The 19,299-nt window shown below is 50.3% G+C and overlaps 1 protein-coding gene across 27 annotated transcripts in view; it reads right to left on the bottom strand.

Annotated features, from left to right (window-relative positions):
• The window catches only part of Megf11 (multiple EGF-like-domains 11), a 325,661-nt gene that overhangs the window by 72,681 nt on the left and 233,681 nt on the right, over positions 1-19,299 (bottom strand). For all 27 annotated transcript variants that reach the window (XR_005488258.2, XR_005488259.2, XR_010054415.1 and 24 more), the window contains one exon: positions 1,084-1,330. Coding sequence is in view for 24 of the 27 variants with exons in the window: in XM_039082458.2 (XP_038938386.1) it covers positions 1,084-1,330 (247 nt within the window). In the remaining 3 variants the exon portion in view is untranslated. The remainder of the gene's footprint in view (positions 1-1,083; positions 1,331-19,299) is intronic.

Here is a 19,299-nt window from a genome sequence, read left to right as displayed (position 1 = left end):
GGATTTGGCTTTTTAAATCTTGCCTATTTCTCCTCCTCTCTTTTAAAGATTTTTTTTAAATTTATGTATTTTATGTGTATGAGTGCTCTCTCTGCATATATACCTACAGATGTCGGAAAAGGACATCAGATCCTATTATAGGATGGTTGTGAGCTGCCCTGTGGTTGCTGGGAGTTGAACTCAGGAGCCCTGGAAGGGTAGCCAGTGCTCTACACTGCTGAGCCCTTTCTCCAGCCTCTGAAAACCTGCCCGTTTTCAAAGAGAGAAGCTGGAAACCCCAAGGATCGTCTTTCCTAGGCTCTGAAGAGCTCCAGCTGCCATGTGTGGAGACCGACCTCTGTGGGAGCATAGGGAAGGTCTGAGTCATTGCCTTGAGTCTCGCTCCAATGACCATGGCTTCCTGGGAGCTGATCAGACACTGGGGCAGGAGAGGCTGTCAATCTGGGATGTCTTGTGGTCAGCGTCCTTGGCTTCTGCTTGGGATCTAAGAGAATGTGTAGAACCTCAGCTAGACTGGAAGGACACCAGTCTCTCTGCCAATGTCAATTAAACTGTCCTGGGGAATCCCTATCAGTATGGCTTCCCCAGGGCACAGAAGTGAGCAGCCACTCTGCACATGATACATCAGATGGGCTCATACCAGCCCTACAGCTCAGATGTTTCAATTAGAATGGGGCAAGTAGGCACACTACGAAGATCTAAAGAGGAGGCCAAACTCACTTGTGTCCCCTAAGTAGGAAGGACCTTTCGAGCCATGTGACTTGTCTCCAGTAGGACCGGGTACTTCTGCGCTTGGATCTGAGACTTGTGTGGGTAAGGCCTGGGTACTTAAAGAAACTGCTGCACTTGAGGTCAGAGGGCTTATGTCACAACCAGGACATTCTGCTCTTCCTGCCCACTAGGGTGCTAAGAAGTTGCCCCAGCCCTGTCCAGCTACAAGCCAGGCTCATTTAGACCACGCTCTCCAGGCCCTTAGCCTGGCAACCGGCATTGTCTCCTGGCTCTGCCCCTTCCCCTCTTTCCCCACCCCAGGAGTCCTGACCTCGCCCTGGCCCCACCCCAGGCCACTCCCTCTCTACTCACTAAACGCCGGTGTAGCCTGGTGCGCAGAGGCACTCGCCAGTGCGCGGGTCGCAGCTAGCGCCGTGGTGGCACTGACAGAGCAGCTGGCAGCCCTTGCCGTGAGTACCGGGCGCGCAGAATTCCTCACAGCGCCAGCCTCGGAAGCCGGGGGCGCATACGCAGGCGCCGGTGATAGGGTTGCACAAGGCGCCGTTCTGACACTGACACCGGTTGCTGCAGTGGGGACCCCAGTGCTCGCTGTCACAGCCTGCAAGAAAGGACACGCTGGGTCAGAGCTTTCCTTAGAATGAGGGTCAACTTGACCTTACCATCTCCTCGGCCCCTGGAGACCAAGCTGTTGGGAGTCTGGATGGAATCCTTGGCATCTGGAGACTTCTATCAGGCTCCACCAGGCCATCAAGTGTTCCCAGGAGCTGAAGAAGGCATAGCCTCAAAGGCCTTCCAGCCCACCGCACGCTGGATCGATGCCACGGCACCCCTCCTCCAATGCAAACCCGGTCACAGCTTGCTGCCTGCTTCTGTCTCTGGGAAGCTCTCTTTGGTTGGGCTGTCGCTAATCCTCTCAGCTGGACCTTTTCTCACCATTCTTCCACCTTGCTCTGTGACCCTGTCCCCCTGGCTCTCCCTTCCCTCCTTCCCCCTTCCAGGAATATCTTCAGCCCCCTACTTGCTTTTTCAATTCAATTTCCTCACTGCCCAAGCTCCTTCAGAAAGAGCAGAGGGGAAAAAAAAAAGAAAAGAAAAGAAAAGAAAAGAAATGTATCCTTGGGAGGTGACAGACAGCCTAGGAGATCCCTTCCTGTAATTAAATGTTTTCAAGACCGATGGCTTTCTGGAAACCTGCATTCTAAGCCATGGAAAGGGACAGAGTGGTCCAGAACCTCAGGAAAGTTACCCAGCCTGCTGTCACCTCCTACTTTGACCTTCTTGGTGCATTCAGGGCACAACAAAAATAAGATGTCCCCCAAACACTGGGAATTTTGAGTGGGAGTGCAGTTTAGTTACTGACAGGCACAAATACTGTTCTAGAATTTCGAAAGCAAGAAAGATTGCTTCCAGTTAAGGCAGTCAGGTGAGGGCTCCTCATCGCAAGTGGGCAGTGAAGGATGGCTCGCTTGTCTGCCTGCCAGAGGACCATCTGTCTTGCTTCCAGCACCAAAAGTCCTCTGTTCCAGAGAGCACCTCAGCACTGGGCAAGCTAGACTGGGGGGAGGGCGGCTCCGCTGCCTATGGACACAGATGGTCAGCTGATCTTTGCACCCCAGCTTTCTAGGATTTAGACACTTGGAGGAAAGGGTTGGGCGAGTGGTATGGGAAAGCATCCTTAGGATTGGCAGAGACACAATAGCACTCCGGTGCCGAGCAGGCACAAGAAGGCAGAGATCGGTGTGCCCTGTGAACACCATGGGGCTCCACCAACTTTGCCAGGGTCGCATAAGTCTCTCCTGATAGCTGGTTGGTTAACTATCCAGAAGCCTTCATCTATCCTGCAGTAGACAGGACCACTGCCTCTCTGATCCCTACCCCCTCATCTTGGCTTATTCATCTGTGCCTTGATACATCTGGACTGGGCTGCCAAACTATGAGTGGACATCACCTTCGGTTTCCCAGTCCACGCAGAGCAGCAGGCTCCTCTCGCACTCAAAGGACAGAGAAACTGGGGGAGTGGGGGAGCAGTGTAGCATTCCTTACTCTCTTTCCAGGAAACCTTCCCAGGGAGTGAGAAGTCTGACAGAATTATCCACCATTTGCATGCACACTCTTTCTCTTTCCCATTTTGGAATGTGTACATATGCATGTGTGCATGTGTGCATGTGTGCATGTATGGACACATGCTCGAGGAGGCTCAAGGTGATGCCAGGAATCTTCTTCAATCACTATCCCTCTTATTCAGTGAGACAGGGTCTTTCAGCCAAACCCAGAGCTTGTGGATGTGGTTAGTCTCCCCTGACAGCTTATTCTGGGGATCCCTGTCTCTACTTTCTAAAGCTGGAAGTACATGCAACCTCCACACCCCCACAGGCGTTTACATAAGTTCTGGGGATCTAGACAAGTGCTTTAACCAGTGAGCGTACCCCTCCCCCCTGTCTTTATTGCCAAGCACGTGTAGTTAGCACTCAATGTGTATGTGCTACGATTCCATTATGACAATGACAGTGCTGTTTAAATCTCCCAATGTGCCAGGCCCCATCCCGAAGTCTCAGATGCAGGAACAGTATTTAACCCTCACAGGTTTCCCTTTCTTCTCTACTTTATAGACGTCGAGATAGAGGGTCACGGAAGTCACATGATTGTGGCAGAGCAGCCCAAGCATTCTGATTCCAGGTCATTGCTCAGCTACATGGGACACTCTCTGGGGAATATTCCAGGATGGGAGACTTGGAGGTGGCTGCAAAGCAGATGAGTGATAGCTCAGAGCTGGCTGCTTCCTCTCCCCTCACTCTGTGAGCAGCCTCAGGATCTAGACAAGCAATTGCTTTTGGGGCCACAGTTACTCTATAGGAAACGAAGTCTGAAGCTGGTAGCCTCCCTTCACGTCCCACTAGGCATCTAGCGACAGTTTGCATTTCAAGTACTTATCCATACTTCCCTAATTTCTTCTTCTTTTTTACATTGAGAATGGATTTCGCTTTGCAGTTCAAGTTGGCCTCAACACTTACTCAGCCTCCAAAGTGCTAGGATTGTGGATGTGACCTGCGGTGTCTAGCAGTGACCTCCATTCTCTATGGAACAGCCTCAAAGCAGAATACAGCAAAGTAGTGCCCTGGATAAGGAGACAGAACGTTGTCACAGGGTCGTGGAGCTTTACTTAGCTATTTCCATCCCTCACTTGTCTACTTGGTATCTCCCAAGTGCCTGGAGGTGACACGGTGTGGAACGCTGTTCTCCGAGTGTGACAGACACTGCCCTTCAGCAAGCTGCTGTGAGCACTGGCAGGGACCCATCACGATCAGGCCTGTGTGGTGAGAGTGTGGCTTCCAGTTTCTCCGTCCTACATCTCCCTCCTAGCTGTGTGTACTTCTGCCCCAGATGCTGGGGGTTTTGAGTGTACAGGGGGTGGCGTGGGTTAAATGAAGGAGAGACTCCATCTCTGTAGCTATGAGGAAGTTGTCATCCATGCAAGTAAAGGTGAAACTTTTTTAGTGATGTGGCCCTCCTAATTCCTGTCAGTGACCCCTCATTCCTGTTCTGAAAGTAAGCCCATTGAACTCACAGCTTGGTCAAGTTGCACTTGGGTGACATTGTTACTTTGTTCCATTTCTGGATTCTGTTACTCTGATGCCCCACCTCAGGTAAATAGATGTTTGTTCATGTCTCTCCAGGAAAGTTCATACACCATGCAAGAGTAACTTGCCCTCTCTGGAGATAATTGGTTTACCATGGGGTGTGGCTGACACAGAGTCACAGAATTCGGCACTCGGTGACGGTGCTAGAATAAATGTGGCTTAGGACACTGTAGAAGTCATGAGGATATAACTCTGGTTCCTCACACTACAAACAGATGTGCATGTAAACAAGCCTATATTTGTGTCTCAGTGTTACGAAGCCCCTAAAACCACAGGGAAGAGCTAAGGGGATGGCTCAGTGGTTAAGAGCACTTGCTGTAAAAGCAGAAGGACCTGAGTTCAAATCCTCAGCACCCATATAATGGTAAAGTATGCAACCTTGGTATTGTGGGGCAGAGACAGACAGAACTCAAAATCTCACTGGCCAGCCAACTTAACTTAAGGTTCAGTAAGAGATTGTCTCCAAAATAAGGTGGTGGGCTAGTGGGATAGCTCATCAGGTAAAGGTGCTTGCCACCAAGACTGAAGACCGCAGTTCCGTCCCCAGGACCTAAGTAGTATAAGGAGAGAACAGATTCTAGAAAGTTGTCCTCTGATTTCCATACACACACTGTGGCACTACACATGCACATACATACACACACACACACACACACACACACACACACACAGCCCAACAGCTTTGTGTCCACGCAGGAAAACATGGAACAAAAGAGCAAACACAGAGACTAAGAAAGTACAGCTACCTGCAGCCATCGAAGGACGGACACGCAGCCGTTGGTATCTGACCCAGCAGGAGAAGGCTGAGCTAAGTTAAACAGTTCTGACCAGGGAAGCGAGGAAGCTTGTCGCCCATTGCAGAGAAATTTCTCCCCAGAGAGTGACTCAATGGGGGAAAAATGTTAGGGACCACAGGGATCAACTTTAGCTTTCTGAAAAATTCACTTAAAAACTCCCCATTCCCCAGCGAGACAGGGAAATGAGACGGAGCCGGGAGAGTTAATTATCTACTCTGCTGAAGGCAAGTAGAGAGATCAGCCCACAATTACAGGGGCCTGGTGCTCCTCCGTGGGGCCAAGCACTTTGTCTAATTTGGCCAGGCCGTGTCAAGCCCTCACGTAGATGGCTTTTTTTAATTTATTATTTTTTATTTTTATTTTTTATTTCCTTCACCCTGTCATGGACTCTGCTCTCTAATTATATTTGGTTTCTGCTGATTTTTCAGCTTCTCTGAGCAGCTACCCAGGGCCTAAGGGACGCCCGGACATACATGGTCGGCAGCTCAGTCCCCTCTCACCTGACCCCTTCAGACTTCCAGATGCAGCCTTGTGGACTTCGGGTCCTCACAACAGAGAGCGGTTTGACAGCTCTCCTCCACAGCGACAGGCTGGCTTCTTCGTTTGTAGCCATATTGGACGGAGCAGTTACTAGGCAGCCAGGCTGTGTGCTTCAGGTGCCGAGTTAATGTTCACACTTAGGGTCATGGGTGCTATTACTGTCCCCATTTTTCAGCAAGGAAGAGAGGCTCGGAGAAGCTAAATAACTTATTCCCAGGTCATGTAGCTAGGAAGTGACTGGGCATCCAGAGCGCTGACCCCTGCTGGGTAAGGCCTGGTGTCAGTGCAGGGGGATGTAGGATGCTGGCAGCTGGCCTGGGCTTGATCAGCTCAGGTTAGTTGTCCACAGAGATAACAATTAAGGCTGTAGCTTAGTCGCTGGAGTGCACGCATAAACAGACATGCTGGCCTACACCTGTAATCCCAGCACCCGGACCGTAGAAGCAGGAGCGTCAGAAGTTCAAAGTCATCCTCAGCTACACAGTAAGTTTGAAGCCAGCCTGAGCTGCGGGCTGAAGAGCAGAGGGTCACTTCCCACCAGTGTGGTGCTTAGAGGTTAGTTTATGTATAAACAGTGGCCCCGGGATTTCCATGGCTGGCACTGTTTCCCATCACTTTATTCTCTTCAGGTAATGTATTATTAATATTTTTCTATTGTATTATGTGGCATAAATTTCCCATATTAGTCACGTATGTACACAGCCTGATAGCACTCATCACTTCTGTTAGCATTAACGCTATCATTTCCAAATCTTTCAGCAGCCTCCAGGGACACTCTGCAACTGATCGCAATGACTTCCTGTCCTTGGCCATTAGCAAACCTCAATCTTCCTGCATTCGCCAACTGCAGTCATTTGTAAGGGTGAAATCATGCGGGAGCAGACATTTGTGTCTGACTTATTTCACTTAACACAGTGTTTTCAAGGTCCAATCACACTGGCTTGTCCTAATGTCCAAATGCCAAGGGGGTCCTCATCCAGAAATTGGAGCAGGCCAAGCACTGGTCTTCTTCCATTTTCAACTTGTGATGCTAACTGGACTCATTGGAGAAATGGATGGGGGGGGGGGAGGCTCCTGGGATCTGAGAGGACTCAGTGCCCTCAGCTCTCCTCCCTCCACTTAGATGGGTGCAATCAGATATTCACAGACCCGAGTACTGTAGATTCAAACTTGACTGTCCAGACACTGTCCCAATCTTGACGGACACTCAGAGCATGGGATTATACTGATGAGCCATTAGCTTTTAGTAGTCTATTCATTGCACTGGCTACTCTCTCTCTCTCTGGTGCTTCCTTAACAATCCAGTGGGGACCTATGTTCCCTGCAGCCATGTCTAGTGAGGACTGTGCCTCCATGTCCCTCCACCTCCTGATGTGGCAGGACTCCCCAGTGGCCACAAAGTAAAGGTCTAGAGCTTGAGACTGGTATCCTGTATCCACCCAGGCCCCTTCTACCCCAGCACACCAGTTTTTGGGAGAGAAGAGGCTCATGAATTCATGTATCAAGCTGGGTCTGCACTGTGTGCTAAGTCCTGAGAAGTCCAGACAGCTTGTGTTGGGGGTTGGCCTGGTGCTGCGTATACAAATGCTAAGTTCTGAACCCCAAGATCTGGTTGCCCCCGACCAGCAGATTCTCACATATGCCAGCTTTTGTTGTGTAAACCTCTCTCCACAATTTAAAGCTATTGGTTAAATAAAAGTGGTTACAGCCAGTTACTGGGGAGAATAGAGGGGGTTTTCAGTTATGGGGCCAGGAATCACAGTTAGGGGCCACAAGGAGAGGAAGAGGAGAAAGACAGAAAGAAGAAGGAGAAAACAGGAGGTTTCCATTAGACGTGTTGGACCAGGAGAAATGCCCCCTGAAGACAGACTGGTAGAGCAGAAATAACCCTAACCTGGGCAAGACTCAAACAGCGAGTCTTGGGGAGCACAGCTGGGGAATTAACAGTCTAATATATAGAAAAATAGATGAGGGGTGTATCTCCCAGTAATTGTGCTAAAGCTGATTTAAAAATATCCACAGGACTCTGCCTCGATTATTGGGGGCTGGCCAGGTCATATTAATAACTAGTAGAGTTGTTAAATAACATGAAAAAATACCATTTATAAGCTTGAGAAACAGGCAAGGAAATGAAGGGTATTGCTGACCCTCACAGCAGAGAGGCAGGGGTTCTGGACCAGACTCAGGTAATAGCTATACCTGCTGTACACTTGTTGGGGAACTAAGAGGTCCTGGAGCTGGGGTACAAGGCAGGGATGAGGCAGGAGAGAGCAGAGCCAGACATGTCCATTTCAAACGCAACATGTCAGGAGGCAGTGGTGGGCAATGTGGCTTTGCTGGAGCTGGCATCCTTCCATCCCTCAGGGTGGGTGACTTAAGCCAGGATGAGGCCTGGGCTTCCAGATGTCATTACCATGACAATGTGGCACTGCATAGGACTCTATGCCCAAGGCTGGGAGGCTGCACTGGAATGTACTTTGGTATGTAAATTCCTGGGATCTCTCTCCAGCACTACATAAAAAGTTTGTTTTTTTTTAAATAATAATAAAAACTGATTGTGAGGCCAAGAAAATGGCTCTGTGAATAAAGTGCTTGTTGTTCAAATATGAGGACCCAAGTTCAAATCCCCAGCACCCACCTAAAAGGCTGGGCATAGTAGTGCTTGCCTACAACTCCAGTGCTGGAAGGGCAGAGACAAGCAGATCCGAGGGGCTCACTGGCTAGCCCGTCTAGCCAAAATAGTTAGAAATAGTCGAGAGACTGTGCCTCAAAAACAAAGATGGAAGGCTGGTAAGATAACTCAGCAGGCGAAGACACCTGCCTTCATGTCTGACAACCTGAGCTCAATCCCTGGGGCTCCCATGGTGGAAGGAGGAAACCAGTCTGGCAAGTCATCCTCCGAAGTCATGAACATATTGTGGCTACACATGCACACATACAAGATAATCAAAATAAAAATGTGAAGGGAGATTGAGGAAGACACTGGATATTGACCTCTAGCCTCCATACCTGCCTCCTCCAAAAAAAAAAAAAAAAAAAAAAAAAAGACCAAAAATGTCTGGATTGCACAGTCCTGAGTGTCTGTGCCTGTGTGTGACTGTGTGGCATCCTCAGGCACTAATTAATTCATTCACTGTCTGTTAACACTGGAGGTCATCAGCAGGTGAGGTGTGGGTTGACCCATGGGTGTGACACTTTACAAGCCTTGTTAGGAGGTCAGGTGGCAGCGGGGTGAAAGTCAAACTTATCAACTGAACTGACTTAATAGGGGACTTTGCTTCTTTAGCAGGGACTGTTCTGAATGTAGGAGTGTCACAGTGTCACAGGGCAGGGATGGGAAGGAAACCTGGACTCAGGTCCTTGCAGATACAATCCCTGGCAGAAGCCACAGCCTTCAGGATGGCAGGTCCCTCTGCAGAGAAAGGAAGCTACAGTATGTACAGTGCACATGCGTATAGTGCTCACACCCACACACCCCTTCAGGGGAGCTCATGGTCTCTGGCTTGTTTCCCAAGGAGGGGCACTGGAAAACCTATATCCTTGCTCTCTCCCTGTGTTTATGATCCCTAGAGAAGGGACCAGGCAAACAAGAGGCTGAGGAATGTGGAACTGTAGGGCTCTGGCCAGTGGCTGTGCTGACCAGGGGTGCAACAGCTGCTGTGACTCCTACTGCGCCCCTATCAACCTTCTGCCACTCTATAGTGCCAGCCAGACCCCTGCCTGCAGGTGAGGTGCGTCCTGTGGCGACTCCAGCTTCTGAGTCATTTCTGTTTCACCCTCCAAGCCATGGGGTCCACAAGGAGGAGAGGCGGGCTGTGGGCTCCCCACAGGATCTAAGGCTGTAGGCTAGCCCTCAGGGCCAAAGGCTGCAGGCTATCCCTCAGAGCCCCAGGCTGTGGGCCTAGTCCTCAGCTCTGCTGGGAGCTCCCACCACCCCCAGCTTTAATGAGAACAGTTCTAGCACCTTGGTCCACCACCTCCCACTGCCTTTGAAGCTGTGGGGCCCCCACAAGCTGATTCATCTTCCCAATTTGCCTGGAGAGCCTCAGAGATCACGCGGTGCACAAAGGGATTTCCTCTTTGGAAGTCTTCAAAGGAGCTGCAGACCCCTTGCCCTTCCCGGCCCACACTGCCTTTCATGGTTCCGGGAGGCAAACTCAGGCTAGGACACACACACACACACACACACACACACACACACACACACACACTCACTCACTCACTCATATCAGAGAACTTGGTGACAGTCCCCAGAGTGAGACCCCCATAGAGGATCTGGGATCCACAAGAAACAGGTAAAGGGCACAGGGTGTTTCTATGACAGTCAAACATGTACCCCACAGGGACTAAGCCCTAGGACACTGCCACCATCCATACCATGTTCTTCTCGCAGAGGACCCTTGAGTGACATCTCTGTGGTTCTGCCACAGGGAAGGCTTTAAGCCTTCCAGGTCCCTTATAACAAAAAGCAGGATCAACCCATGCCAGCATATGTCACGCTGGGCCCACAGAGTCTAAGGTGTTGTGGGCTTGGGTCCAGGCATGTTGTGTTTCCATATGCCTGGTTCCACGTTCCCAGAACTGCTGTGTGCTGTTGGACCTCACACAGCGATAAAGAATGAAAGGAAAGTGTGTGTGGTGAACCAGCCTCTGCCTTTAAAGGTCTAGGCTTAGTTTCCTCAAGTCCTTCCACCAGTCTTACTGAGCGATTTCTGCTGGGGCGGAGGAAGTTTTTCTACCCCACTAAGTGTCCTGGGACCCAGCCCTGCCGTGGGTGCTTCTAGAGAGGCAGTTAAGGTGGATCAAGTTCTCTGCCTTCAAGGACATGCCTGTCTGGTGCCGCAAACCCAACTCCACAAAGAACAGGCTGGGAAGAGCGACACCAAATCGGTGGGAATGGGGAGCACGGCTTTGACTCTCAGAGCAGACACTTGTGCACTGAATGTCTCTCACGGTGCCACTGAACTGCAAGTACCAATGAGATTTCCAAATGATTACAACCAGGGGAGGCTGCCTCATTCATACAGCCGTTCTCCAGACTGTGTGCACAGCTGGCTTTAACTGAATCAGGAGGCTTCGCTATGGAATATCATGGTTTATTTCACAAATTCTACATTTTTTAAAGGGAGGAGTAGTGCCTTGTACGTGGTGGCGTGTGTCGAGCGTGTGGTGTATGAAGGTCTGAAAACCAGTCTGGGCATTTGCTGTCTCCTTCCACCAAAGGCTCAGGGTGTCAAGTTCCTCAGGGTGTCAAGTGCTTTGCTCTGCCACTTTACTGCCCCACTAGTGAGTACTCCTGACTTTGTCCTGTGCTCATAGATCGCCAAGCAGAGAAAGGTGTTCCTATTGCTCAGGTGGAAACACTGAGCTACAGTCAGGGAGGGTAGACAGCTATGCCATCAGACCCAGCATATTCTGTCACTTCCCGGGGATCATTTCTAGCTAGGGCTCTTTGGCATCGGTCACTTCCCAATGGGAAACCACTCTTTTCTTGTACTGGAGCCTTCTCAACTCCATCTTGTCATTTATGTCCTGGTCCATTTGTCTCCAAGTGAGAGAGGACTTGGAAAGCAGCTCCCAGCTTTGCCTGCCAGTCAAAGATCTGTCATTGCCATAGAGGAGGCAGAGGATGAGTGACAAATGGCTTTCTGTCAGCTGTGAGCTACTGTCACAAGTACTGAGACTTTCTGAGGACAAGGCCAGGAAGACACGTCTGCCGTAGGTAGCACTGTGAGGTCCGGTGAGCTCAGTGTCTGCTCAGTCACTTAAGAAGATATCAAACAAGTGTGAAGTGTGGACACGAGGGACAGAGTGGGGTGGCATGAGCAACAGCTCGCCGTGGGCTTCATTCAGGGCTCTGCTCACGAGCCACTTCCTTGGATACCTTCCCTTTTAAAAACCGTTTTATTTGCTGTGTGAGCATGTATGTCTATGGGGATACACTTATGCTATAGTGTATGTGTGGAGGTCAGAGGACAACTTTCGGAAGTCATTTCTCTCCATTTACCATTTGGTCCTGGGACAGGTCACTAGGCTTGGCACCAAGCTGGGGCCTAGACCCCCTTACCCCTCTCTTTTTAAAGATAAAGTCTCATGTAGCCAGACTGGTCTCTAACCCACTATGTAGATGACGATAACCGTGAACTTCTGATCATCCTTCAGTCACCTCCCCAGCCTGAGTATCCCCTGAAGACTCCACCTATCTCCACAAAGTCCTGTATGCTAAAGTTCAGAGTAAACTCCTCCCCCTCCCCCTCCCCTCCCCCCTTCTCAGAGAAGTCTGGAACTCTCCGTTCCCAGTTGGCTCTAACTCATCATGCCTATCGCTAGGCCTCGGTGGTTCCCAGTCCTGGCTTTGGATGGCCCAGAATGGGATCTTCAGAAACACTCTAAGAGTTATTCTAGGAAGCATGGGAGGGGAAGGGAAGCAGATGCGTAAGTGGGAAATGGGGAGCACATCTGGAGCTGACCTCTGTGGTTAGGATGGGTAAAGAACGCTGCCCCTTCTGCGGACAAGGAATTCAGACTTTTAGCCCATGATGGCCCTCTGGGCCTGCCCTGCACTAGAGGCTGTTGGGGACAAGCATTCACTCCTACGTTCATCCTGGGGTCTGGCCTTGTGCCTGTGGGGAGTCCTGGGTATGTGTGCAAGTGAGTGCTGTGTGGTTTGGAGCCAGGACCACCTGCTGAAGGGAACAGGGCTGTCTTGTTCTTCACTGTGCACACAGTCCCTGACATGTTGTCTGGCATGTATTAGGGGCTCGAGAACTCAATGAATAATTCATTGAAAACTACACGAGAAATGGGTAGAGGAGCCGGAGCTCAGAAGACGTGAAGTAGCTTCTGCCCTGAGTTCTGGTCTCAGGCATAAGGCACAAGACAAAGGCTCAGTCACACCACACATCAAGGAACAGAGGAGGTAAAGGTCACACAGCACTGGGTGGGAGGTGGGGCAGTCAGAGGCATGGCTTTGGGTCTGGTGGGCAGGAAGGAGGGGGCCCAGGAAGGGCAGCTTAGATAAAGAGGGGTACTGGAGACAACATGAAAGGAGGCTGGGGCAGGCATGTTGTGCCCTGGGGTTGACATCTTTGGGTTTAGTGCTGAGGTGTGGGGATGGAAAAGTATGTTCAAATAACTCACGCAAGAAGGAGCCTAAAGGCTGTGCATGGTGGCTCTGCATCTTCCTCTCCTTCCTCTCTTTCCTTCTTTGCTGCTGTGCCTAGTAGCTGGGTCCCCAGGAGAGCTGAATAGGAGGTTAGCCCACCTAAAGTGTGAGGCTGCCCCAGAATGGCCTGAGGCTACCAGAAGTGGCTGTTTAAACCAGATGCATGTTGGTGGGGAGAAGCCTCTCTACTGTGTGGGGTTTTCTTTTAGTCTTAAAGCATTTCACTTTCAAAGGGATGCAGGTCTCTAAGAAGGAAGCCAGGACAAACTCAAGCACATAGCCAGATGCCTTTGAACCTGAGCTAAGAGCTCCCCAGTCCTCTCCTGTCTAGAGTCAGGGGACAGGGAAGCCTGGGAGCCTAATTGGCAGCTAACTGAACAGCAGGGTGGGTGGGAGTGAATGCAGCCTGAAAGAGTTATCTGGATGAAAAGTGGCTGCTCTCGGGTTTCCTTGTCTGAACCGCCTTGGTGGGGAGTTGAGCTTCTGATGCCTAATGATCCCGTGTATCAAGCCGTGCCTAGCGGGTGCGATCCAGGGATCTCAAGGCAGTTACTACTGCAGTTCTAGCTGGGCACCCAACAGCGCTCAGCCCAGGAAAGACTCTTATTAAAACAGATAAAAACACCGGGCGTGATCTGGTCAGTGATGCAGGCCATGACTCAGGCTTCTTGTGTAGACAATGGGCAAGCCGAGGAATGTCCCCAGCTACAATGCCCCTTGTATTTCCAGATGGGACACAGGGTGACAGTATCTTGAATTGAAGAGCATTGAAGGCAGACAAAGACCTATAAACAGCCCAAAGGTCTATAAAATAAACCTAAACAATCCATCTCCTTTTCTACATCTAAAATTGGGGGGATCAACTAGGGATGTGGCTCAAATGATGGGGTGCTTGCCTAGCATGCATGAAACTCTGGGTGGGAGAGGGAGGAAAGGAGGAAAAGCAAGAGGAGGAGGACTATTTTCTTAAGTTGGGTGTGTTAGTGCACATCTGTAATTGCAGCCAAGAAGTCTAAGGCAGATGGATTCCTTTCAGTTTGAGGCCAGCCCAAGAAAAAAGATATATTTTTGTAATGTCTTTTTTCATAAACTGCTGTGACTGTCTCTATTTGTTTGATCTGGATGGTGAATGTGTTTTCATATTATTTCTCTATTATGTAACAAATATTTAGCAATTTCTTTTTGAGACAGAGTTCTGTATATCCCAAGCTGGCCACAAAATCACTAAGTAGCCAAAGATGGTCTTGAACTCTAGCTCCTCCTGTCTTTTGCTTCCTCCTGATGCTCGTGTGTGTGTGCCACCACTCTAGTTTATGGGATGCTGAGAGTCTAACAGGGCTTTGTGCCAAGTACAGAAGAGGCCATGTCCAAGGCCCAACTATACCTGAATGGGAAGGGATGGACTTTGGGTAGTAAGATCTCTGTTGGAGGTGTGCAAGCAGAAGTCAGACAGGTCCTTCATTTTGTGGGAGCGATGGGGGTGGGGGAGGAATGTTGGACTCTGACCTTAGAGGATGCTCCCAGATCCCAGCTCTGCAGCGCATCTGGCTGGCTGTTGCACCTTCATTCTACAGGCCAGCGTGGTACTGTCCTTGGTGCTTAATCTTACCATACGCACTCAGTGATGCCTAGGTGTAGTGTAGTGAATGTTCAAGCGTTTGTGTGTGCACGTATGCATACGTGTGAGTCCAGAAGACAACCTTAGCTGTTTCCCCATAACCTCTATCCCCTTTGTTTTTGAGACAGAATCTCTCACTGGCCTGGAACTCACCAAGTAGGCTAGGCTGGCCGGCCATTGAGCCCCAGGGATCTACCTGTCTACCTCCCCATTCCTGGGATTACAAGTGTGCATCATCACACGTGGCTATTTTTTAAAAAATGTGTTCTGGGGACTGAACTCAAGTCCTCATGCTTGTGCAGCAAATACTTTACTGAGCCATCTCCCCAGCACTACCATGAGCTTTCCACACCACAGAATCCAGCACAGCAAACCCACCCATCCTCAACACTAGGACACAGATGAACACTCCAATTCCCAGGACATCTGGTGATCGGAATGACAGTAAGAGCCCTAGAGGGGCTTCTACCACTTGCCTTCCTGGAATGTCTCCCTCTTTGCCTTCTGCCGGTCTTTGCTCCTTTCTTGTGCGGAAATACACGGAAATGGGAACCAGAAAGGTTGAGGCTGATTCCCACCTTGACCCTGACAGTCAGCAGACTCCGTGACCTGCCAAACTGAGGTAATTTCACCAGGTGGGTGAATGCTTACAAACACACCTACAACACTCCAGTGCTGAGACTGGGGAGACGGGTTTCATGACGACCTGAGTTCAGATCCCAGCACCTATACTCTGGAGGCTTAGCCCTGAGGAGGCAGAGACAGGAGTACACTGTCTCTGGCCAGCCACCCTCACAAATTGGTGAGATCCAGATTCAGTGAGCCTCTGTTTCAAAAAGTAAGATGGAGAGAGACCGAGAAAGACAACAGTACACAGTCAAGTATCTGCACATACACATGCAGAAGATTATTTATGGCTAATACCACAATGATTTCTGCTCCACTGAGTCAGGAGTGGACTGATCTGCTGGGGTGGGGATCTGAGATAGCTCTAAGTGTGGCGGGTCAAACGGAGATGAAGAAACCCCCTTGAGAATGTCTTCAGCAAACCCATCCATCTGGCTTCCCTGTAGGAAATGGAAACCTTTTCAGGTGGTGCCTGGTGACATTAGCAGGCATCGTAGGCCCTCTGAGCATGCTGACATGAGGCATCGCTGAGCGGGAAGGAGGTGGGGTGGTGTCACCAAGCTGGGGAAAGGGTATCTGTGTGGGACAGTCCAAAGGGTTGTCCTGGAGATTTGCTCCTGGCTTAGACACTTACCTGCTCATAGCTGGGCTCAATCCCAGCTCACGAGCTGATTAGCTGCATGACCTTGAGAGAGTCATCCCACTTCCCAGCCCTCTGTTTTCTCTAATGGAAGTGGATACACTGAAACTTTTGGGGTTGTAGCTGTAGCTCAGTTGGAGAATACCTGCCTCACACGCACAAGGTTCTGGGTTTGGATCCCAGCACCCCGTGCAATGGATGTGTGCATACATGCCATCCCAGAATTTGGGAGGGAGAGGCAAAGAAAGCAGAAGTTTAAGGTTCGTGCCCAACTATAAAGTTTGAGGCTAACCTGGACTACATGAGACCCTGAGTCAAAAAATAAAACAAACAAAAAACCCCAAACAAAAAAACAAAAGCACAAACAAACAGAAGTTGTCCACCAGGATAGCTTTGAGACTTCGGAGAACTTGAATGATAAAGATCCGGCCAGCCTGTGGCTCAGTATGGCAGCCTTCAGTCCACCTGAGCCTCGGCACTCATTGTTTGCTACAGGAAGGAAGGAAGGCCTGATTCCAGCAAGACGTCAGAGGGATAAGGACGTGGAGCCACAATGTACCCACTTGTCACCACTCTCTGGAAAGTAGAGGTGAGCCACTGTGGGGCTGTGAGACTGGCCTGGAAGGTAAGAAAATAGGCCTCTAGGCTCTGTTCTGAATGTCCCAGGTAGACTCACTAATTTAAACACAAAATGTGACCTTGGCATCTGCCTCTTAAGAGTGGAGGATGGACTTGGTTCCTGTGCTCTGCATCCCCAAGCACTAGACTGTTCCCTGACGAGCTCTTATGGCCTACAAAGCTGGAGCCATGATGGCCTAGTGAGGTGAGGAGAGGCCCAACAAACACTTCAATTCTGTTCCTTTTTGATGGAAGGGGTCAGGCATGGGGAGGTCGGAGGGCAGCTAGGCTTCTTCCCCCTCCTCTACATGTGGCTGAGCCAAGAAGTGTGTGTGTGTGTGCGTGTGTGTGTGTGTGTGTGTGTGTGTGTGTGTGTGTGTGTGTCTGTAGTAGGCCTGCAGATTCTGTACAGAAGCCAAAGGGCTGCGCATGTGAGATCTATGTGTTCTGCTGAACTGCTTTGCTAAGCCTGATGCTCTCCTGTGGTGTCTCTCCTCTCTCTCTCTCTCTCTCTCTCTCTCTCTCTCTCTCTCTCTCTCTCCCCTCCCCTCCCCTCCCCTCCCCTCCCCTCCCCTCCCCTCCCCTCTTCTACTGCTGCTGCTGCCATCCTTGACAGGAAAATTAATTGCTGTTTTCATTCTTTTTCTTGTTCCAGTCTATATCCCTGGAATAAGATCTCTGAATGACACTAAGTAACCTGTACACAAAAGCCTAGAGCACAGAGAGGAGGCTGGGGCTGAGACAGAGCCAAGGACAGCTCCTACTGGCAGCTTGTGTGATCTCTAAGAATGGAAGCGTGTGTGTGCGCACCGTCTCTGGCCAGCCACACACACACACACACACACACACACCACACACACTCACACATTCACACACACACACACTCACACACACACACACTCACACACACACACTCACACACACACACACACACACACACCACACACACCCCACACACACTCACACATTCACACACACACACTCACACATTCACACACACACACACTCACACACATTCACACACACACAACACACACACTCACACACTCACACACACACACACACACCACACACACTCACACATTCACACACACACACACTCACACATTCACACACACACACTCACACACACACACACACCACACACACTCACACATTCACACACACACACACTCACACATTCACACACACACACACCACACACACTCACACATTCACACACACACACACTCACACATTCACACACACACACTCACACACACACACACACCACACACACTCACACATTCACACACACACACACTCACACATTCACACACACACACTCACACACACACACACACCACACACACTCACACATTCACACACACACACACTCACACATTCACACACACACACTCACACACACACACACACTCACACATTCACACACACACACTCACTCACACATTCACATACACATACACACTCACACGCACATACTCACACTCCCCCTCACACACACACACACACACGGATGGATGAGAGTAGTGTATCTATGTGCTTGAGGGTATCCTCAGGAGGTAGAGGCACCCCAGCTTGCTGTTCCAGTCTCCCAACACACGAAGGTCCTCCTTGCCCTTCCTCCCCACAGGCATACCTCACCACAGTCTCTGGGCAAGCTTGCTTTAATTCTTCCTCCTCTCTGGCTCAGTTGCAAGACACATTCAGCTTCTGGTTCAGTGGCTGCACCCCACCGTCCTGCCTAGGGCTTGAGGGTGGGTGGGGCACAGTGCCAGTGTGGAGAGAATGGGCCAACTTGAGAGGCCCACGGGTCAGCCCACACCAAGCCCTTCTGCCAGCCCTGGCCACCTCCTCATACTGAAGGCATAGGTAACATGCGTCACTACCAGTGTGAGGCTTATGCATAGTTCAGTCCCCAATAATAGCCCTGCCCACACTCTTAGGACAACCTTAGGAAAATAAAGCCACCCCCCCACACCACCAAGGACAACCAAAGGTATTCAAAAGACAAATCAGGTGACTTTCTTCAGCACAATATGTTAATTCCCTGGATCTTCCTTCTCCTCCCTGGATCTTCCTTCTCCTCTCTCTCCCTCCCTCCTGTCTCACTCCTCCCTCCCTCCTTCCCTCTCTTCCTCCCTCCCTCCTTCTCTCTCCCTTCCTCCTTTCCTCTATTCAGAGTGCTGATTGTCACATCCAGGGCCCTGTGCATGCTAGGCAAGTGTCATCCCCCTGTGCTACATCCCCAGCCCTTTGGTATAGCTCTTGGGGGGAAATCCGAATCCTTCCAAGGCCCTGCACTATGGTGAGCATAAAGGAATCAAAAAGGAGTTACCCTGGGGAGGCAAAGACAGTAGGATCCCTGGAGCTCGCTGGCTGGCCAGCCTAGTCTAATCGGTGAGCTCCAGGCTAATAAGATTCTGTCTCAAAGTACCATGTTCCTAAGTATGTCCCCAAGGTTGTCCTCTTCTTGTGTGCCACTTCACCCCACCTCAGGCACACACATCTGGATCTGAGGGAGTCCCTAGTTAAAGGGAGTTATGGTATCGTCAAGGCTTTAGTTTTGAGGCAGCTTTTGCTTTGATAGATGTGGCTGCACTCTACCTCACAAGTACTAAGAATTCAAGCCTGCACCACCATGCCTGGTGTTTCTGCCCCTTTGGGGAGCACATCTTCCTGCCACTTTCAAGGACATGAGGGAAAGTGAAGTATCTGGCTAGGAGTCCAGGGTGACACAGGACAGCAGCTCTAAAGCTACAGAGATCACAAGAACCCACACATCAGCACAGACTTTGGCTTTCTATTAATGTGTCCCTTTAACTCGGGGGAACCTTTCACCACGTGAAACCTTTTCCAGAACCCTGAATGTGTGGCTGAGAGTAAGATGGTTCAGCAGAAGTAGTGTGGGGGGTGGTGGTGGA

The sequence above is a fragment of the Rattus norvegicus genome, chromosome 8, assembly GCF_036323735.1.
Source record: "Rattus norvegicus strain BN/NHsdMcwi chromosome 8, GRCr8, whole genome shotgun sequence".
In the NCBI taxonomy this organism is placed as follows: domain Eukaryota; kingdom Metazoa; phylum Chordata; class Mammalia; order Rodentia; family Muridae; genus Rattus; species Rattus norvegicus.
This window is presented reverse-complemented; position numbering and strand designations above follow the sequence as displayed.